Below are 23488 nucleotides of genomic sequence, written 5' to 3'. Positions count from 1 at the left end.
TGCTGTCAGACAGTACTGGGTTGGAATCATGGCTGTGCCTCTGACCAACCAGGTCAACCCAGACAACACCTTACATCTTTCTCAGTTTTCATTTTGTCGTCTATCACATGAGGATAATGTAAACTTTGATGAGGGTTAAATAAACATAGATGTAAAATACAAAGAGTTGTAATGAACTTAGTGGATTTCTTGAAGTAAATTAAGCATAAAAAATAATACCTTGACAAGCTCTACCATGAAAGTAGAGAATAGAGCTTACTAATGCCATTACAAATGTCCATGATTTAGAATAGTACCTAGTTTTGTGGGAGGAATCCTCCCCCCAAAGTTGTTTGTATGAAAAAATGAATTACAGAATTTTTAAAAAAAGTAAAATTTGTTCTTACACTGTGTGAAAATCACCAGCAAACTTGTAGATCAGGGGGCTGTATAAGTGGGCTGCCTTGCCACTCATGTAGAACCTGGCTCCTCTGTTGAAACTGTCATGGAAAGAACTTGGGCTTGGTTGTTTGCTGGGTAGAGGTTCGAATCCTGACTCTGACAGTGACCCACTTTGCAAAACAGACCGCAGAACTTCCTACCTGTTATACTCAGTAACTCACAAGCACAGTGAACCAGTAGAAAGCACCTAGCAGAGGGGCAGAATACTTGGAACACGCCCCAGACAGTGCTTGGCACAGAGGAATTCTATAATTACCAGCTCTCTCCCTTGACCATCTCCCCTGCCCCATTCTGAACCATCAAGGAACAACGGTTTTTCCTACGAAAAACAGAATCCCCTCTTCTTTCAATTCCCTGGTTTCTTTCCACTGTGGCTCGCAATTGCTGGCCTTAGATCTCACCAGATGTCTACTGGTGATTTCTGTTGTGTGACTACCAGACCCACTGGAGGTGGGAAGATGCAATTTTCATGCCAGTAGGGAACAACATTCTGTACAATATTTATGACCATAAATTAATTAAAATGTAGTATTAGCAGCCATTTTATTACATGCAAAGCAACAATAAAATGATGTATTTATTGCTCTGCTACAGATGGAAGACTGCACTCTGTCCTTTCATGAAAAGCAATTCATCATTAATTATCCTTTATTATACTCTTTGGGAAGATTTTTATTTAATTATTTGATATACTGAACATTCCAGTTGCATGGGCCTTAGAATGTTTTTGCAATAATGTTCACATTATTATTTTAACTACTAAGCATAGCAGGATGCACTATGAATATAGAAAGTTCATTTTTAAGCTATTAGGATTAAAAAGGGAGGGAGGAGGAAGGGAAATTATTTTTGCATCTCAGTCTGGAAAATCAAAGCATATTGAATAATATGGGGGCTCTCGTTAGTTTTTAATCTTAAGACAAAATTTGCAAACTAGAATATAATTTGAAAAGTGGAGGGACTGTCTCTAATGAATGTTTCACTTTTAAGGAACGTCAGTGATCCAGGTGACAGCTTCAGACGCAGATGACCCCACCTATGGAAACAGTGCCAAGTTAGTGTACAGCATCCTGGAAGGACAACCCTACTTTTCAGTAGAAGCGCAGACAGGTACCATGGAATTGCATTGTGATTTGTGACACACTGTGAATAAGGAGTCCAGGCCTGCTGGCTGAAACCTTTTTGAGTCTCAGTTTTCTAAAATATAAAATGGGCCACCTAACAAGACTATGGTACAGTGTAGACACTGTGCATTGCCTGGCCTATAGTTAGCGTTCAATGAACTATGCTTATGACTGCTTTTATTTGTATTGCACCATGTCACAGCAATAAATATAATCCTAGACTGCAACTTTCCTCATGCTATCAGTTCTTAAAATTCAACTTCAACTTAAAAATATATCTTCAAATATGTTTTATCATAAAATTCAACTGTGGATCCAAATGAAGAGACCATAGGACTTGAGGACTGGTAAAAACCGGCAGCTCTCAAAGCTTGAAGACCACAGTGCAGGCTTGGCGGGGGGGTGGGGGTGGGAACTGATGAGGCTCAGGTACGTCTGGGAGGTGGCACTTCCCCACCTCCTCTGCTGAGCTTCGAGGTTCCCAACAGGCATTAATATACAAAAAGGAGGTTCTGCAAATTCTTACAGAAAACAAATAGCAAACAAAAAGAGTGAATGAATATACCAGCCAAAACCCACACCAAAATGTTTCACTCCCTGTGTACCAAATTTGATTCTAGGATCCTTTTATTAGAATAAACACTAAACTCCTGTGAAACTGTCAGTCCACAGTATTGTACCTCAAACTCCCTTCTGTTTTCCACAATATACCCCCATATGTTTGCAAGACATTTACAAAAAAATCCACTTACATTAATACAGTTGAAATTTATCAAATACATGTATATATATGTGTGTGTGTATGTATAATATTATATTGCATAGCCTGCCAATCAGATATTTTGCCTGCTAACTGAATAATTTCCACTTATCTATGTGATCATTTATTTGTAGACACTATGCTTGGGATCACAATTTAGGCGGCCACTTGCTAGGATTTCATCAAAGGCATTTACCAATTAATTTTGCCAAGGATAAATGTGGAATTGCATCTGAGTTTTTGAGATACTAAAATTGCTGGAGGGACACTAGTTGCAATATTCGTTATCTCAGGGTCTCATGTTAGGAAGGACCAATTCGAACCTACCAAATTATTTAACAGACAAGAAAAACGAGGCTCAGCGAATTGAATAATATTGCTGAGAAACATACAAACATCGGGGTCAGAAAAGGATAAAGGCTTAAAGCTTCCACGGCACTCTCTTAGATTTCTAGTGTAAATGTTGCTACATCTACAGACAGAAAAAGCTTGCGCGCATTCCCAAAAGATTTTAAGTGAACATGGTTTCCACACCAGTAATGCACTAATATCCAGAGATCATGTAGAATTCAATTATTAATGTATCCTTGTCAGTGATAGGTGATAGTAAACAACTAGAATTGACATAAGCTTTGTGTATATTTCTAACCCATTTGTTATACACTTAAAAAGCTAATATTAACATTTTAATGTATTCCCATCTACTTTTAATTTAAAATAGACCAGAGTAATGTTTGTAAGAATCGTATGCAGGCATTTATAGTCAAAGGATTCTGCTGACAATCCAGAAGCATGGGTTTATGTTATGGCTTCTCATATAGTGGGTCCTCAAATGTATCAGTCTTTAGCATCTTTAATTGTTATACCTGAGAAAGATGAGATTATTACTTGCATTTATAGTACAACATATAAAACATAAAATTTTAATGCTACATTAATAACGATGGCAATTTGCTGGAAAATATGTCTATATGATGCTCCAAGTATGGCTACTTTTGATGATAAATATATTGAAGTGACTCTTCTGTGCAGACAGGTGCTGTTTCATTCATCTCTGCTTCCCTGTGCCTAGATCTTTTTTGTTACAATGTGATTAATGAAGATCTGTGGTGTTCCCTGCTCGCCTGTCCAGGTATCATCAGAACCGCCCTTCCCAACATGGACAGGGAAGCCAAGGAGGAGTACCATGTGGTGATCCAGGCCAAGGACATGGGTGGACACATGGGTGGACTCTCAGGGACAACCAAAGTGACGATCACACTGACCGACGTCAATGACAACCCACCAAAGTTTCCGCAGAGTAAGTCAGTGGGCTTGGTTTTCACTTTCCAATGGTGCCACAGCCAACTCTCTTCTCTGACCTATCCCTGCTATACTCAACTTTCCAGAAGGAATCTAGAGTAATGGAGGCTCTTTATAACATTCTTGAAAAAAAAAAAAAAACACAGAAGACAACAGTAATGACAACAGAAATCTTACGTGGAGGAGAAGTAGTGGGAGAAAGTGGGAGAGAGGCATAGAATGCTTCACAACCCTGGGAAGAGAAAAATCCATTTTGCTAGGCACTCAGGATGTGCTGTAGTAATTAATTAATCCTTCTGTCTCAGTGTTCTCATTTCTAACCTGAATATGTAATAGTAGCTGGATCAGTTATCTATTGCTACCTAACAAACTACTTCAAATCTTGTGCTTTAAAGCAATAATAATTGTTTATTTTCGTCATGAGTCTGAAATTTGGGCAAAACCTGAGAGAGGCAGCTTGTTTCTGTTTCACAGCATCAGTTGGCAGAGTTTGACTGAGGCTGGAAGATCCACTTCCAAGCTGGTTCAGTCACATGGCTGGCAAGTTAATGTCAGCTGTTACTTCCCGTCCATGTCAGCCTCTCCAAGGAGTGGCTTGGATGGGTTCTGAAAGTGAGAAGAGCCCCAAGGACACCAAGTAGAAACCGTATTGCCTGTTGTAACCGAGCTTCAGAAATCACATAGCATCATTTCCACTGTAGTCATAAGACTGCCCAAATTTAAGTGGAGTTCTTATAGACCCCACCTTTTAAGGGAAGGACTGTTAAAGTCTCTTTGAAAGAGAAGAATATGGGCTGGGAGATACTGTTTGGACTATTTTTGCAAACTAAAATCTTCCACAAGACTCAGTTAATAGGATATTGGGACTCCCCTGGTGGTCCAGTGATTGAGAATTCCTCTTGCAGTGCAGGAGACGCAGGTTCAACCCCCGGTCAGGGCATTAGGATCCTGCATGCTCTGGGGAACTGGGCCCACGTGCTGCAACTACTGAGCCCGAACCACAGCACAGAGTCCATGTGCCGAGATCCTGCGTGCTGCAGCCAAGACCCAACACAGCGAAATAGGCAAATAAATATTTTTTTTAAAAAACATTTAAATTAGTAGGATGTTGTTAGAACTAAATGAGCCACTGTAGAATCTTACAATGATATCTGGCATAAGCTGTCAACAAAGGTTAGCCATTATTATGATCTAGGTGATTATGGTCCTACAAAATTAATAGGATGGCAGCAGGAAATTAAAAAAATGATTTGAAAGATCATTATTAATAAGCATAATTACAACAACTACAACCATCCAATGAATAGTTACTACTATTGCAAATCTCTATGAAAGCTTCTATTTCACAGGTAAAACTGTGGGTTCCATGGAAGGTGCCGTAAGTTGCCTAAAGGATTACAGCATAACAGATTGTGAACACAAATCTGGTTATGTGTATAGTGTAGGTATAGACAGAGGTACAGTATAACCGTAATGATGCTGGTGCTGATAGATCATGGGGAGTTCACCATGAAAGCTTCTTCATTAGATTAGCTGGTAGAGCCTATGAGTTTATTGCCAGAAAGATGGCACTTTTGGAAGGCCACCAAGTATGGTCCCAGAAAGGACCATGGTCACGCAAAGGAATTCAAAGACAACAATCTCTGGAAGGGAGACATTAAGGTGGAGGATTACAGGGTGACAGCCAGTTGTCACAAAGTCCCCAGAGAGATGAAGATTACTTTGCTTGGTCAGGCACAAGGTTCAGCATCCCCAATAAGCTTAAGCCTCATAGAGCACTCTAAGAAACTGCATGCTCCATTATCCACACTCTGAAACTGTCTGGTATGCTGGATGGAAAGGACCATGCGGGACTATTAGCAGGCGGTGATCAATGTCCTTGCTCACCTACAGGCATAGAGTGAAGTTACATCACTACTGTGAAGATAACCAGTTTTATAGCTGTGGACTTCAATGAGATTTAGAGAAAATTACCTGAGAGCAAGGTTTTCTAAACCTTCATGTAAATTGGTAACTATCTACAGAGACTCCCGTCTCCTACTTGTCCTTTATCATGGAGGACATGGTGTGTTTAAGTTGGATATGGGTCTGAACTGAAAGCAGTCACAGCCAAACAATATAGATAAATGTACACAGAGTATTAAAACTGATAAAATACACATAAGGGGAAACTAAAGCTTACATTGCTTAAGTAGCTTGTCCCAAACCACTAGGTTTGGCAGTGATAGAGGCCAGGTTTTCCAACCTTTGCTTCTCTATGTTGTTTCACAGAGAATATTTTTTTAATTCTGATGATACAACTGAGATGATCTCAAGTCTTATTTCTTTAATGAAACCTTTCAGTGACTTCCTACACGTTTTTAAAGAAACTCTGATGTCTTTTCCATCTCCTGCAATGCCCTTTGTGCACAGTTAGGCCCCAGCCCTTTTACGCTTATTTCCTACCAGAAGGCTGCAGTCACACCTGTGGTCTTACTGTTCTGTATATATTCACTGTTTTCACTTTAGGGTTTTTGCAATTTGCTGTTTGCTTTGTTTGTATTTTTATCCCCAGATAGTCACATGATTTATCTGGTCCAGTCCTTTCAAGAGATATTCACACACACTCACATGAACACACTCACACACAACATACACTTATGCACAGTCTCACTTATACACTTTCATTATCCTTTGTCCCTTACTGTATTTTTCTCCTTCTTAGCAATGATATCAGAGTATGTATACATCTGATTTTTTTTTCTCTGTAGAATGAAAGAAGAATCTTGACTTTTTCATTTACTACTGAGTTTCCAAAGGCGAGGACAATGCTCAGGATATAGTAGGTTCCCAATACGTATTAAACAAATCTATGTGGAAATGTCACACTGTGAGAAACCTTTCCATATAAGATATCCATTTATCAAATGGTGAAGGAGATAAAGTAAGAAGAGAGTCAGATATATAGCTGGAAGGGTCATGACCTTGAAGGACAAAATTTGCATTTGACTTTAAAATAAATATGGAGTTACAGAAGGCTTTTAAACAGAGAAGACATTCTCTTTCTGGGCGCCTGGGAGTGCCATATGTGAGCCTTAGAATTAACTCTGGGCCATTCCAAAGACATGAAAAGAGGTTTTGATTTTTTTTTTTTTGACTGGGTGAAGATATGCATGGCCCTCCATCAGTTCCTGATGGGAAATGTAACTGGGCATTGTTTTTCTTTCTCACGTGTGGCAGGTGCCCCCACCCTGCCACCCTGGACCCTGATATTATTTCATCATTCTTTACAGAAAACATTTCTTTGACAAGCAAGCTGTGTGGGATCTTCCTCGCATCCATTCACTTCTTTTCATGTTTTCAATCAATAGGAAGCTCAATGTCAAACCCTTTGAGAAATTTATTGGGATTCAACGAAATCTAAAGTCTTACAGCTGCCAAATAAAAGGGAAAATAAAAATAGATATCTTCTTCTTCTAGGCGTATACCAGATGTCTGTGTCAGAAGCAGCTGTCCCAGGGGAGGAAGTGGGAAGAGTGAAGGCTAAAGATCCAGACATTGGAGAAAATGGCTTAGTCACGTACAATATTGTTGATGGAGATGGGATGGAATTGTTTGAAATCACAACGGACTATGAAACACAGGAGGGCGTGGTGAAACTGAAAAAGGTGAGTTAGGGTGAGGAATCAGATGTGGCAGCAGTGTGGCCTGCTTTGCCAGGACAACACTGCAGGAAGCAAAGAGTTGAAGGCTAAAAACAGAATATGGACAACTGAGGGCTAGACCTCAGACTTTGCAATTGAGCTTTGAGCTTTGGGGAGATAACAGAACTATATTCCAGAGGGAGCTGGCAGAAGCGAATGATGATGCCTACCTGAGATTGATAGTTTGTATACAACTTAGGGACTATAGTCAATAATAATGTAATATCTTGCTGTTGTGACAGATGACAATCAGACTTACCATTCTGAAATGTATAGAAATATCCAATTACTATGTTGTGCGCCAGGAACTAGCATGGTACTGTAGGTTGATTATTCCTCAAAAACAGACCAAAAAACAGACTCATGGACAAAGAGATCAGATGTATGGTTATCAGAGGTGGAAGATGGGGAAAGAAAAAGTTGGATGAAGGCAGTCAAAAGGGCAAAACTCCTATTTATAAGATGAATAAGTATTAGGGATATAATTAATACTGCTGTATGTTATATATGAAAATTGTTCAGTGAGTAAATCCTTAAGAGTTTTCATCAAAAAGAAATTTTTCCTTTTTCTTTTGTATCTATATGAGATGATGAATGTTCACTAAACTTACTGTGGTAATGATTTCATGATGTATGAAAGTCAGATTTTAAGCTTATACAGTGCTATCTGTCAATTATATCTCAGTAAAACTGGAAGAAAGAGAGGGGGTGATATACTTGCCCTGAGATTACTGATTAGTTCTTGTATGACTTGGCAGTTTCCTCAGGGAAAGAAAGATGTTTAGATAAATCTGGATTTTGGAGAAGCAGCCCTCAGCATGCATGGTTTCCTGGTTGCATCTGCCAAGCTGAGTCTATTAATATAGGTTCTCCAGAACTTTTCCCACCTTAAACATCCAAGGTCTGTTACAGTATTGGGCCTTCTATGAAACGTAAACCAAATCCTCTGCTCAATTTTCTCTCAGAACTGAGCCTGAGAAACAAAAATAATGGATCTTCCCTCATAGTCAGCTGCTGCTGCTGCTGCTGCTGCTGCTGCTAAGTCGCTTCAGTCGTGTCCGACTCTGTGCGACCCCATAGACAGCAGCCCGCCAGGCTCCCCCGTCCCTGGGATTCTCCAGGCAAGAACACTGGAGTGGGTTGCCATTTCCTTCTCCAATGCATGAAAGTGAAAAGTGAAAGTGAAGTCACTGAGTCGTGTCCAACTCTCAGCGACCCCATGGACTGCAGCCCACCAGGCTCCTCCATCCATGGGATTTTCCAGGCAAGAGTACTGGAGTGGGGTGCCATTGCCTTCTCCACATAGTCAGCTAAATTGTTGTTAAAAATGTGTTCCTAGGATTAATTCACTACAAAGATGAACTTATTGTTTATTCTTGTTTTTTTTTTTTTTTTAATCTAACATTTACTCAATTCTAAACATTGGCCAGAGACAGCCTGTGACTCACGCTAACCTTTGTTTGGTATATGATGAAAATCATATAAAATAGATGGTAGTATCCCTGTGGGCAATGATACCTTAGTTTAATTAGGAGGAGGCTGGGGCTCAGACAGGTTAAATAATTTAATCCTGTTGTAATCACACAGCTAGCAATTTAAAGACATGGATTTCAAAATTAGTGTATTCTAGAACATCTTCCCACTTAAGGCATTTTGGAAATAGCTGGACCAAAAAGATTTTATAAAGAGAGCCAGATTTGATTCGCTTTCAGTGGATATCCTAATAAAACGATTACTGCCCCCCCCCCCGGTTTACCACTTGAGAAATCAATACCTCTCCATCATTAAAGTATAAGGAGTATCAAATCTGAATTGGATGATGGAATTACCTTGGTTTTAATCAAACATTCATTTTCAACTTGGTTTTGTAGCCTGAATATTAAGCTCCTTGGTATGATGGGAAAGATTGGACTGGAACACTGATGAAAAAATTAATTTCGAGAATCAATAAAGAGTTCAGCTGCTGGAGAGGAGGCAAGGGTGGGATGGGAGGGAGATTCCTGGGAGGAATCTTTTAGTAAAGGGATCAGGGAGAGATGTGTTCTCGGAAGCCCACTTTTCACAACATACGAAAGCAATGTTGTTGGGTTTGGGAGAAATATGAGGGGACCCAAAGAAAAAGACAGTAGGAATGACTCTGTCATAAAAGAGTACGGAAGTTGGATATTAGTGGTGATGAATGGTATAGTCACCGAAGCCTAATCACCAGCCTCAAGGAGCTGGGATAATCCCCTCCCTCTGGTTTCTCCTCTGGAAAAGTAGCTGTGTGAATTGGCCTCTAGCATAGAGCTGTCAACTTGCTTTGTTAATTAATATGACTATCCCTCCTGCCTGATACTGACATATGAGCAGTGACATCAACAATTCCTGCCCGCATCCTTGGCTGTTCAAGTAATTGGGTAGTTGGTTATGCTAAGGTTGTTACCTGTTTTCAGTGTATTCAGGGTATAAACACACACTGTGTCTTTAAAATCTGAAACATTTAGATCACCCCATGGGACTAACACATTGCAAATGAGCTCTCTGCATATGATTAATTTGCACATTTCCCCCCAATTCAATGTGCTTATTTCAGGCAAAGGAATAATCTTCCATAAAGCACTGATGTTTAGGTTGAAAACAGAGTAGAATGTTCTTTCATTTATAAAAGAACATTTCCTTAAACTTATAGCATGAAGTTCTAACTGTCCAGGAGGAAAACAAAAATATTGAGAGGTAAATTTAATAGAGTAAATTGATGGAAGCATTATATATTATTTAATAATATAAAAAGATGTAGAGAGACCCACAAAACTATTTTTACCTTTCAAAAATATTCTCTAATATAGTTTTTTTTTTACACTTGTTTCTTAATTCATTCAACTTATTTTTCTACCAAGAGTGATTGAGTTTTTATTATTTGTCAGGCAGGCCCTTTGTGAGAGGTTGGACATCTAAAATTGAAAAAACAGAGTTCTGGTCACAGGGAGATCAGAATTTAACAGGACAGTTAAGCAAAAAAGACAATTAAAATAGAGGGGGTGTTTCTGACCCTTGAGATTGTTAACATTTCAGGACAGAGACTTCTTTGTTGTAGGGGGCAGTTCTGTGCATTGTATGGTGTTTAGCAACATTCCTGACCTCTCCTTACTTGATGTCAGAAAGCACACACCCAGCCCCACAAGCTGTGATGATAAAATATAGCTCCAGACAAAGCCTAATATTCCCTGGGGTGAGGTACAGCAAAATCACTTCCTGGCTGAAAAGCAATTATGATAACACATGATAGAATCTATGAATATGGGTCATGGATGACCACTTGCAGGGAGCAGTTCTAGAGCTAAGTTTTCATAGATGAGTAGGAATTTATCAAATGGATAAGGAGAGAAGGGTCAGAGAAAACAAGTGCTTGAAGGACTGGTCTTGAAGAAAACAGGACACTTTTAAGAAACTTCAGTGAGTTCAGTCTTGAGGGTTTTGAGATGATACAGTGGGACCAGTTGAAAAAATCTTGCTGGAATTCAAGAGAGAAATAACAAAGACTGGAAGAAGGCAGAAAAGATAAACATAAAGAATTCAAGAGTTACCTAGGAGTTATTCATGTATTGAATGGGCTTGCCTGGTAGCTTAGACGGTAAAGAATCTGCCTGCAATGCATGAGACCCGGGTTCAATGCCTAGGTTGGGAAGAGAAGGGAAAGGCTACCCACTCCAGTATTCTTGCCTGGAGAATTTCATGGACAGAAGAGAAGCCTGAAGGGCTCCAGCCTATGGGGTCACAAAGAGTTGGACATGACTGAATGAGTAACACTTTCACTTTCTTGTACTGAATAGCTTGTAATAAATATTTCTTGAATACCCTGTGTCAGACAGAGTAAGTGTCAGGCTTATAAGAGTGTGTAAGAGAGAGAGAGAGACGGAGGAGTTGCCTTCAGGATATTGAGATGATCTCTGTGTGACTAGCTGAAGAAGAACCAGTGCAAAGTAAAAATGAGACCTGTAGGTGGCTTGGTGGACTTAGGAAAATCCGATGCTGCAACAGCTTTGACTGAGTGGGATTCCCAGTTATCACTGAGAGATCTCTTCCTGGTCTCTGAGGTCTCTGAGGTATTCACTTTCAAACAAATAAACTCCTTGTAAAGCAGTGAGAGAACAGCATTAGAAGGCATTTTAAACATTTTTAAAATAACAATTTTAATAAAGCCACTTTTATGCCTGATTATGGCTTCCCCAGTGGCTCAGTGATTAAAAAAAGCACAGAGTGCCTACAATGCAGGAGCCGCAGGAGACATGGGTTCGATCCTAGGTTTGGAAGATCCCCTGGAGGAGGAATGGAAACCCTCTCCAGTACTCTTGCCTGGAGAATCCCCTGGACAGAGGAATCTGGTAGGCTACAGTTCATGGGGTCACAGAGTCAGACACAACTGAAGCGACTTAGCACGCATGCCTGCATGCCTAATTATTTCTTTATGTTCTCTGTCCACATATATATAGACGTGGATGTGTAACATTTAACACAGTTGCAGTCATAGAGTAATCAGATGTGTTAATAGCACATCATGAACGTTTTACATGCTGTTATATAATATACATAATCATTTTTAATGACTACATAACATCCCATCCTATTGATGGACCATTATTTCCTTAATAAAATCTCACAGTTGGATTTGGTGTTTTGTGTGTATGTTTCCCAGGATTAGATATAACCCCTCAATGATGTCTAAACAACATCATGCGTTTGTGAATACTGTGTGTTTTGGTTTTCTGTTGAATTAATCCCTCAGGCAGGATTTTTAGAGGTGGGATTAGTAAAGTCGGGAGTACTGAGATTTTTATGGCTTATGTAGTATGTTGCTTCATATAGCTTTATTTCAACTACTCATGACATGGATAGGGAAACTACTTTAAATCTCTTTTGGAAGGAGGCAAGGAGTAAATTAGAGGCAGATGCTTAAATGTTGTCCATCTATCAGCTCTGCTTTCCTTTCAGCCACAGTGATTGGTGCATGCTATCACTTGCTATAGTCATTCCTGGGTGCTGGGGAGGCAGAGGTCAGCAAAGATCAACACAACTGCGTATAGTTCTTTGGGATGCTCCTTGCCCAGCAGGGGTGGGGGACAAGGGACTGCAGATGGACAATTAAGGGGCCAGACCAATCTGTCTGGGGGAGATGGGGAGGATTTCATAAGCCTGGGATGACCACCAGAAGACAGTAAAGTTTCACCAAACTAGAAAGGGCGTTCCAGACAAGCATTTGCAAAGATCTGGGGAGCTTTGCTCTAGATTCAGCAGGTACCAGTCAAACTATACTATACCAACTTTAACATTAACACGGTTTTCCAGTGGAAACAATGCTCTGGGTCCTTAGGCGTGTACCTAAGCCAAGTTCAAAACATTCTGTTACCAAGTGAATCGACAGATTATCTGAGAGAAGAAATTTTCTTCTTGCCTGGTCTCAGAACTATCATATTCAGGTTTTTGATTTTGTCTAATAATCACAGAGATTTTTGAAGGATTGCAGCAGTCTCACACCTTCAGCCTATAAATATCATTCCTTCCTGCTGTTCAGTAACCCAGTGAAGGACAAAGAGACTGCTGGGGAACCTGGAACAGCTGGGGACAGATTTTGCTTCAAGAAAAGGGAATATTCTCTGAATCTGGCGAGAAAAGTGTCAAGGGTGTTGAATGCTTTTAACTTTCCTGAAACTGGAACCATCCTCAGTTAGAATTCTGTAGAATTAGGTTAGGACTAAGCCCTATGATTATATGTCCATTCAAAATAATACTAGGCAGATGACAGCAACGAGGCAGGCAGATGCTAGCCTTAAAAGACCCAACTCTGCAAACATTTGGGAGTTCAGCATCATTCAGAGTGCTCATTAGAAAGTTCTGTTTCCAGGCAGGAAGGCTTGTTTCTCCTCCTCTGTGATTTTACTTTTCACCCGTTGCTGACTGATTTCACAGAACCACCCCTCCTTCAGAATGTGGGAGTGCTTACTGTCAGTTTCTTAATAATGACAGCCATTCAAATGTTACTTCATTTTTTTTTCACATCTGTGTAAAATCTGTATTATTTATAATTGTGTTTCTTTCAATGGACTTCTGTACAAATATACATTCTTTTAACTGGGAAGTACTCACACTGTCCTATATCACTTGCCATAAATAGGAAGTAACCTAAAAATGAATTCAGTCCAAACAAAGTGATGTCATTCAATTCTAGCTAGAGAGTTCTATCATAGTCTTTCAAAAGGGAGATTAGGAAGCATAATAGGTATGTTAAAAATTAGTACTGAGATGTCCTTGATGTGTTTGGGAATGGAAGAATTGGAAAAGGGATAATAGTATCAGTAATTAGGATAATGTCATTCAAAAAACCCCACCCACTCAAATTACCCATAAACCATGTTAAGTCAGATTATGGACCACTGATGATAAGGTTTCTAGACTTTGAGAAATGCTCTGTGGTCAGAAAGTTTAAAAATGAGACTGTTAATATGATTAAGCTAGAGTGTGTATAGGTAGAGGGGAGAGTCATCTAACAAGACATTGCTTTTTTCTCTAAAATTCATTGAGTATTTTTATTACCAAGATTCTTAGTACTTTTCAGAATGGGCTACAACATTTACTTTTGTAATGTTTTAATTCCTTTCCTTAAGTGATTTTAGTGACTGAATTGGGAAGCCTTAGTGTGTTCAGAGAATGTGGTTCATTTTAGATGATGGGGTCCTTCTGAGTCTGCCATGCTCCTAGAATCACCCATTAAACACATTCCAAGTTTTAACAATTGATTTGTCTGATTTTCTGACCAAATGGCTCAGGTAATTGGATATTGAATAGACACCGATTTTCTCTCTTTGAACAACTATTCACGAGGCCCTATGAAAACAATCAGGTCTTTCTCTTCCATTATTCTTTCAAGGAATTGGTTGTCAATCTTCTCTTCTTTTTTGCCAGCCTGTAGATTTTGAAACCAAAAGAGCATACAGCTTGAAGGTAGAGGCAGCCAACGTGCACATTGACCCGAAGTTCATCAGCAATGGGCCTTTCAAGGACACCGTGACAGTCAAGATTGCAGTAGAAGATGCTGACGAGCCCCCTATGTTCTTGGCCCCAAGTTATATCCACGAAGTCCAAGAAAACGCAGCCCCTGGCACTGTGGTGGGGAGAGTGCATGCCAAAGACCCTGATGCTGCCAACAGCCCGATCAGGTACAGACAAACTTATTTTTAAAGTCTGGATGGGGAATTCTAGAGGCAAGAGGTTTTAGGAAGCCCTACAGGAGCCACATCCTTCAGTCTCAAGAAGGGTCCAAGATATCATTCAGTGTAAACAAGATGAAGACTTAGGAGACATGAAAATTCTACTCCAGTTATTTGGATAGACTCATTCAGGCTCCATAATTTCTGGAGTAGATTTCCTGGTTATACTAGGTGAGATAACCCTTATCTTCACCTGTCTGTCTCAGAGAATTGTGGTGAAGTATAAATAATGGTTGTAAAATAATAACCGTAATTCTAATTTATTGAATACCTTTCTATGCTCCCATTACTTCACTAAGGGGAATCAGATACATAAACTAATTTATCCTCTCAACATTATTTTATAGGAATTCTTATCCCTTAAGCTGAGACAAAAATGGGGTTCTGCAGGACAAAATGACCTAACCAAAGAACCCAGATAGAGATCAAGGGGCTCAGAAAGCAAGCCCTGTCTATCTAACTGCTGAACACTTTGAAGAGAAAATAAAGTGACCCTCAAATTTAGAGTGCTTTTCTTATGATGAGTACATTTTTGTGACTTAGAATAGAAAACAGAACCTGCCTCCCCTGCCTCCCCAACCTGAGCTAATAACCAATGAGACTGGTGATGAAGATGAGACAGAGATGAGAAAGAAGCTGACCAGAAGGAAGCTTGAGTTATACAGTCAAGGCATGTCTATATAGGGCAGGAATGGAAAGTTGTCTGAAACCTGCCCTGGATTCTAGCAGGTGTTTCTGCTTCCGTGGCCATTCCCCTAATTCTGTTCTTGCTTAGATTCCTTCCTCTGCCTCCTCGTGGTCTCCCTACCCCCAGACCACCACCTGCCTTTCCGTCATCCTGTAGCAAGATCCAAATATCATATCGTGCTTCAGTTAAACAACAACAACAAAAAAAGTCAATGATCAAATTGTTTCTCATTGTCTCATAGTCCAAAATAATCTCAAGTCTCTCACTTGGCTTAAGCTCTTCTTCAAGCCTCTCCCCAGCCCCACCCCTCAGTACTGCTGGTCTCTCTGCTTTCTTCCTCTCCCTTCTCACCAGACTCTCAGGTGCAGCTAGACTAGGCCATTTCCTGTCCTTTTCTAGTTCCTGACCTTTGTATGTTCTTCCTCCTGGTTGGAGCTCTCTCCCTCCTCCTTTCCAGCTTGCAACATGGTACTCATTTTTCCCACCTCCACTTAGGTGTCATGTCCTCTAGGAGTTCTGCCAGGCACCCTAAGATAGATCGGATGCAGCTTCTACCTCACAGCTCTTACCATGCTGCATCACAGTGACAGCTTACACTGTGTTGCCATTGGCATACTCAAAGAGGGCCAGGGATATGTCTGTCTAGGTCATGGGTTGATAAGTTACAGCCCACAGACCAAGCCACCATCTGCATTTTGAGGAACCTCTATACTGCTTTCCATAACAGCTGTATCTTGAACAGATAGCTGAACTCCCATTTTCACTGCAGTGTTATTCATGATAGACAAGCTATAGAAGTAATCTAAATTTCCATCGACAGATGAATGGACAAAGAAATCATGACATATCTATATAATAGAATATTATTTAGCCTGAAGAAAGAAAATTCTGCCAATGGTGATAACATATGTGTATTTGGGGGATACTATGCTAAATGATGAATACTATGCTAAATGACAAAGGTCTATACAGTCAAAGCTATGGTTTTTCCAGTAGTCCTGTATGGATGTGAAAGCAGGACCATAAAGAAGGCTGAACGCTGAAGAACTGATGCTTTCAAATTGTGGTGCTGGAGAAGTCTTGAGAGTCCCTTGGACAGCAAGGAGAACAAACCAGTCAATCCCAAAGGAGATCAACCCTGAATATTCATTGGAAGGACTGATACTGAAGCTGAAGCTCCAATACATTGGCCATCTGATGCAAATAAATGACTCACTGGAAAAGACCCTGATGCTGGGAAAGATTGAAGGCAAAAGGAGGAGGTGGCAGAGGATGAGATGGTTAGATAGCATCACTAACTCAATGGACATTAGTTTGAGCAGATTCCAGGAGATGGTGAAGGATAGGGAAGCCTGGCATGTTGCAGTCCATGGGGTAGCAAAGAGTTGAACACAATTTAGCAACTAAACAACAACAACTGCTAAATGAAATAAGCTGGAATCAGAAAGCCATAATACATAGCATGTTACTCCTATGTGGAATCTAAAAAAGTCTGATTGATAGAAACAGAGAATAGAACAGTGGTTGCCAGGATCTAGAGAATCGGGGAAATGGGGGGGAGGGATATTGACCAGCATGGTAACTATAGTTAATAATAATGTATTGTGGACTTGACGTTTACAAAGAGAGTAGATCTTAAGTGTTCTTGTCCCCCCCCACACACACACAGACACACACATGAATGGTAACTATGCGAGGAGGCAATGAATATGTTAATTAGTTTGATCATGGTAATCATTACACAAGGTGTACTTATTTTGACACATCATGTTGTTAGACATTAAATACAGATGATTTTTTTATTATTAATCATACATCAATAAAGCTGGGAAGAAAAGTAAGTATATCTGAATATGAAAAAAAAATATCACAGACATTGGAGTTTTTCTATTTATACCAAAAAAAAAAAATGCTGACAGGGCAGAAGGAAATGCCAAATGTAACTGTTGTTCAGTTGCCTTTAAGTCTTTGAACATTGCCCCTCTGGGGAGAAGGGAAGACAGTTTTCTTGGCTCCAGACAACCCTGCACTAAGTTATATAAGTTAATCCTCAAACAACCTTGAGACAGTGATCACTTTAGGATCCAATAAATGGAAATACTGGAGCTCAAAGTGCTGACGTGAATTACTCAAAGTTACATGACCAGTCAGTATTGGGGACTGGATTTTAATCCGGATCTGCCTTGGGTGGTTTACTCTGGCTGAGCAGGCACTAATGGAAAGATTTCCCGGGAACGTTTGAGTACTGTGCTCTGCACGCAAGAAGATACGTTACATAACGACTGAGGAACTTGATAGCACCTTTAAACTACTCAAAAATGTTCATGGTGTTAATTTTAAACGAATTAGCTTTGCCCCAGAAATATTGAGGTACATTAGCAGCATTTTAAAAGTGGTGACGTAAAAACACATGGAACAACAGCTCATTTCCTTGGCACCTCATTATTTCCAGGGATCCACATCTGTGATTGGTTATCTGGGTCATATTTTCAATGGAAGCGATTCTGTAATTATCCAAAGATGCTCATTAACTGCCCTTGAACCAACTTCCCTCACCCACTCAAGTCCTAGTTGTTAGAACTACCAAACAATTCATAGAAAAACATTTAAAGTTTTTTATTCAGTAAGCTTTCTAGCCAGACTGCCTACTTTCCTGAGTGCTTATCTTCACCTTTAAGGGAATTTGTGTCCTTGGACATACAGGTAGGGCCTTATAGTGTCACCCAAACTCTTAGCTGCTTAGAAATTTTTGCAAATCTTTCTTCTCAGACTCTGTAGCATTAGAGATCCTTTCTTTACCATTGCCTTCCTGAAATATTCTTTCCTCTTAGCTTCATTGCTAGTAACCTCTTCATGCCTCAGACATAGATGGTGTCTTTGCTAGTTTTCCATCCCAGCCCAGGCACTGGGGACTCCCTGAGACTCAACCTTTGACCTCAGATTGTCTTTCTCCCTGTGTCCACTTATTTATAGTTTCATTCCATTCTGCTGTTTAAATTGAGTTAATGCTCCAGATTTTCTGTCTCTAGACTGATCTTTCTCCCTGACTCTCATTCTGTACTTTGTCTGCTATCTGCTGTGCATTTTTACCCACTTCCTTTTTCCTTCCCTTGCTCATTCATTAGAAAGATATTTTTGAGCCTATGCTTCTTGTGACGTACTTTAAAAAGAAGAAGATCGGCTCTACTCCTGACTTTGTGAAACCTATGGTAGACTTGAATCTCTCCTCTCCTGGCATGGCAGCATAGCCCTAGTAGGATTTCAGTCTCTCCTTCCTGCTAAGTTGACTTTGTTCTTGTATTTCCAATGCCTCCCTCTCTGTGACACCCATGCTAAAAATTCTCTAGGACTCTCCCAGCTTCCCACAGATCTCCAAATATCAACTGAATCCTACTGGTTCTGTCTTTATCACAGGGTCTTTCATTCCCTCTGTCACTCCTACACCTAACTCTCTTATCACCTCATATTCCTTAAAAACTACATCAACTCCTTAAGTTTCCACTGCTCCTTCCCCCACCCTCACTGGCTCAGACCACCTTGCCCACCCTATCGTATTCATCATCCTGATGCTCTGATTCAGTCTGTTTTTCCTCTGATCGAAAGCCCTTCATGATTTTTTCACTGGATGAAAGTCATACTCTGTAGACTGACATTTGAGAGCTTCCATGATCTATCCAGTGTGTAATAGCGGTGACGACAGCAAAAATCATAGCAGCTATATTTGTTTCCCTGTTTACTATATGTGGGGCACTAGGTTATACATCTTCAGCATCTATTATTTCATGTCATTCTTACAGAAGACCTTGAAGTTGGGTACTATTAATATTCTAGTTTAAATGATAAGTAAGCTCAGATTTAAAGAACTTAAGTGGCTTCTCCAGTATCTCTGGATGTATATACAGTGGGACATGAACTTGTACCTAGGACTTTACAAAACCAAAATCCATGTGCTCCACTTGTATAGAACAACACTTTGTTAATTATCTTTCTTCCCATGAGCCTGTCTTATCATGTCAAGTAGATAGTAAACTCTCTGATGTCAGGAAAAATATATTATTTTTTTCTCTTTTTTTTCACATAGAGCTCTGCTTAGGGTTCAGTCAGCTCAATCCCTGAACCTCTGCTGACATTGATGAGGTGTGTGATAGTTTATCTTCCATTCTATCACCGGTGAAGGGGGCTCATCATTCTGTTCCCATAGGGAGCTGTGAAGTCAGTGGTATCATGGATGAGCTCATGTTCTGTATTTTATGAAGTGCTGCTCCATACTCATTTCCTCCTTCTTGGAAATGACGTGATCTAGAACTGGAAGACCCAGGTTCTAATATTGGCTCCCCAGAAACCAGGAGACAGATCATTTGCAAACCCCATCATTTATAAACTGAAGAGATTAAACTCTGTGATACCCAGGGTCTTTGCTATCTCTTTTTGGTAATATTATTTGGTTGTATGGCTCTCAGTGAATGCCTTTAGACATATGTACAGCTGGCCATCTTTAGCCATGGACTCTGTATTGATGGGTTCCATATTGATGGATTCAACCAACTGCAGATCCAAACTATTTTGAGGGAAAAAGTCCAGAAGGTTCCAAAAAGCATAACTTGAATTTGTGGAACACCAGCAACTATTTACTGGAGAAGGCGATGGCACCCCACTCCAGTACTCTTGCCTGGAAAATCCCATGGACAGAGGAGCCTGGTAGGCTGCGGTCCATGGGGTTGCGAAGAGTCGGACACGACTGAGCGACTTTCCTTTCACTTTTCACTTTCATGCATTGGAGAAGGAAATGGCATCCCACTCCAGTGTTCTTGCCTGGAGAATCCCAGGGACGGGGGAGCCTGGTGGGCTGCCATCTATGGGGTCATACAGAGTCGGACATGACTAAAGTAACTTAGCAGCAGCAGCAGCAGCAACTATTTACATAGCATTTACATTATATTAACTATTTTAGTAATCTAGAGATAATTTAAAGTGTACAAGAGGATATGTGTTGGTTATACGCAAATATTACACCATTTTATATAAGAGACTTGAGCATCCATGGGTTTTGGTATCCTCAGGGATCCTGGATCCACACCCTCATGGAAGTCAATGGATAATTGTCAACACTTATTAGAGCCGCGTCTCTAATACATCATCCTGGGAAAGTTATTTTACCTTACTGTACCTCAGTAAAGACCATTCTGCTTGACCCATATTCTACCTCACCTTTCCCTGTAATATTCTAGAAATTACTCTGTCTCTTTAAAAAAAAAAAAAGCAAATTTTCTAGTGGACAGGAGTAGCTGAAACCTTCCAACTATGGTGTTAGGCTTAGGAGGGGGTCATTAAAGTGTGGGGAGGATGCTCTACAAATGAATGGCCAAGACTGCTTTACATACTTCACAATGGAATTCAGAACCAAGCTACCTGAGAACTGCTAAAACCAAATACATTGAGTAAATTTACTCAAACTGTAGTTATCATTTTCCTTTAAGTATGGATAAAACTGATTTTTTTTTCTAGACTGTGAATGATCTTTGATGATAACTTTAGGTAAACTTTACAGTATTTAATATTTTGTATGCAAAAATCTAGCTAAAGTTCCATACACTTGTGACTATTTGAGTAGTTTGGAAGCAAGGTAAGCCCGCTTCCCAAATGCAGGTTCATAAATATTCAGATGGTGGATGATTGTAGTAAATATGAAGAAATCTGCAGCCTGTTATTCCATTTCTCAATCAAATATGCAGCATGTTATTCTGTTTCTCAATCAAATATGCTAAACAGCTCTTTCATTCATTGTCCTGAATAAAGAATTCCAATGTGGCAAAATGATTTCTATAAAAGATTCATGTACGGAGTTTGAAAAGTAAATTTGATTAAAAAGAAAATCTAGCTCAAGCAAGTCATTGAAAAAGTTGCTTTAAATATAGCATGGAGAAAATATTCCAATATTAAGCTGCTTAGAATGTCTCAGTCTAATTGCCTCATTTGCATTCTGCTTAGGTATTCAATCGATCGTCACACTGACCTGGACAGGTTTTTCACTATTAATCCAGAGGATGGTTTTATTAAAACTACGAAACCTTTGGATAGAGAAGAAACTGCCTGGCTCAACATATCAGTTTTTGCAGCAGAAATCCGTAAGTATTATCCTAAGGGTTTTGATTCTACTTTGCCAAATATTATTCCTTCAGACTCTCTATATTCTGGAAAATAACAGATAGTTGAGATAGAACAAGCTTTTTTTTTTTTTTTTTTAGTCTTAAACATATTTTTCAATCTTTAAAATTTATTTTTGGTCATCTACCTAGAAAGACATATAAGCAAACAGAGTTGTTCTCATTTTCTTTGGCAGAATTGGGTACAGGCTTGGCACATGAGCTGATAGCCTGTAGCAGCTTGAGACTCTTCACCACCACTGAAAGATTCCCCACTTTATCCTCAGTTTTGTTTAAACCCAGAGCAGCAGAATCCTTAGAGCCAAGATTTATGGGTTTTTGTTTACCTGTGAGGGCTTCCCTGATGGCTTAGATTGTAAAGAATCTGTCTGCAGTGCAGGAGACCCAGGATCGATTGCTGGGTCGGGAAGATTCCCTGGAAAAGGGAATGGCAACCCACTCCAGTATTCTTTCCTGAGAATTCCATGAACAAGGAGCCCGGCGGCTACAATCCATGGGGTCGCAAAGAGTCGAGGACCAGAGATTCTCAAACTTGATCACGCAGTGGATTATCACGAAGGGCTTGTTGTAGCAAACATTTCTCGACCCCTCCCTCAGAGCCTCTAACTCAGGTCTTGGGTTTGGTTTGAGAATTTTCATTTCTAACAAATTCCCAAATCGTTTGATGCTGTCCTGGAACCCTCCTTTGAGAGCTGCTATTGTGGACTACACTCTGGGGAGCCAGGCTACACTATAAGCACTTGGAATTAAACCTCAGCAGAAAGGGAAAAGTGGTTTATTTCTTACTGGTCTAATGTTAGCCTTTATTCTAGGACATGACCCCCACACTGGACTTGGCATGCTTCGGGTTTTAGGTGACTTTTGTGCCAACAGTGCATTTGCCTGCAGGGCCTGAGTGAAGCTGGAGCTCACTGTTTCCCGGGAGTAACCTTGGACCAACATGGATTCTTCCCTTGCACATGTTTACCATCTGAATTCTCTCCTTTCAGACAACCGGCATCAGGAAGCCAAAGTCCCTGTGGCCATTAGGGTCCTTGACGTTAATGACAATGCTCCCAAGTTTGCTGCCCCTTATGAAGGCTTCATCTGTGAGAGTGACCAGACCAAGCCACATTCCAACCAGGTAATGCTGCCCTGCCCTGGCTAGAAGCAATCATTTAGAACCAGTTTGCTTTCAAGAGCATCCCTTGGAGAAACTTCCCAACTGCCCAAGAAGGCTTCAGAGCCCTGGTTTAGCTCAGGAGCTAAGTTCTCTAATTAAAATCAGGCTTCTTAGCCAGCCAGGAATTTTTGAATAAATGATGTGTCAATGTTAGCATGATTTATTTATGGGCCACCTTTCTCTTTCAGCCAATTGTTACAATTAGTGCAGATGACAAGGATGACACAGCCAATGGACCAAGATTTATCTTCAGTCTACCCCCTGAAATCATTCACAATCCAAATTTCACAGTCAGAGACAACAGAGGTTCGTACCAAGGTTCCTGTGCGTTCAGAGAAGTAGAAATGGAAAACAAATGGCTTTTATATTGCAGAGCACAAGTATTTCCCCCTAATCTTAATAATGCCTTTCTGTTGAAGAACAAACAAGAAATAATAATGCCACCTATATTTTGAGACATGGGCTCATTTGGTGCATAGGAATAAGTGAGTCTATTTTTATTTTACTTTTTGTTGTTGTTGTTGTTGTTGGCTTTGATATTCATGAAGTGCTGGGGAAACCAAGCGGGGACGCTTACAGGGTCAATATGCAAACAACTTCATTTATTTTTTTTAAGAGGTTGATAAACTCTTTGGGGACAGTATGGCTTTATGAATATTGATATCAAGAAAAGCATTAAAAGAGATTCTTTCAACTTTGTAAGGCAATGTACTCTTTCAGCTGTCTTTCCCTTTCCAGCACAGTTTTATTGTAGTATGGTTCAGTACAGAGCTTGATACCTAAAGGTGGTTGTAGAATTATTGCCTGAAGGGCATTAGTCTTTTTGCTGTAAACATGGCAAAATTTGATGTGATTTCTACTTCTTATTTCATTAGTCAAGGAGATTCTAGACTTGCAAATTGTTTGCAGTAGTTGTTTTT

General features: G+C 40.0%; 1 protein-coding gene across 1 annotated transcript in view; it reads left to right on the top strand.

Moving 5' to 3' along the window:
• Positions 1-23488, top strand: part of CDH11 (cadherin 11) — a 152018-nt gene that overhangs the window by 109800 nt on the left and 18730 nt on the right. Inside the window, exons 5-11 of the mRNA XM_068993399.1 lie at positions 1432-1551; positions 3458-3625; positions 7087-7274; positions 14250-14503; positions 21231-21367; positions 22396-22529; positions 22757-22874. Of these exons, the coding sequence (XP_068849500.1) occupies positions 1432-1551; positions 3458-3625; positions 7087-7274; positions 14250-14503; positions 21231-21367; positions 22396-22529; positions 22757-22874 (1119 nt within the window). The remainder of the gene's footprint in view (positions 1-1431; positions 1552-3457; positions 3626-7086; positions 7275-14249; positions 14504-21230; positions 21368-22395; positions 22530-22756; positions 22875-23488) is intronic.

Source organism: Capricornis sumatraensis, chromosome 20, assembly GCF_032405125.1.
Source record: "Capricornis sumatraensis isolate serow.1 chromosome 20, serow.2, whole genome shotgun sequence".
Classification (NCBI taxonomy): domain Eukaryota; kingdom Metazoa; phylum Chordata; class Mammalia; order Artiodactyla; family Bovidae; genus Capricornis; species Capricornis sumatraensis.
Note: the sequence above shows the minus strand (reverse complement) of the source record. Positions and strands in the feature narration are given on the sequence as shown.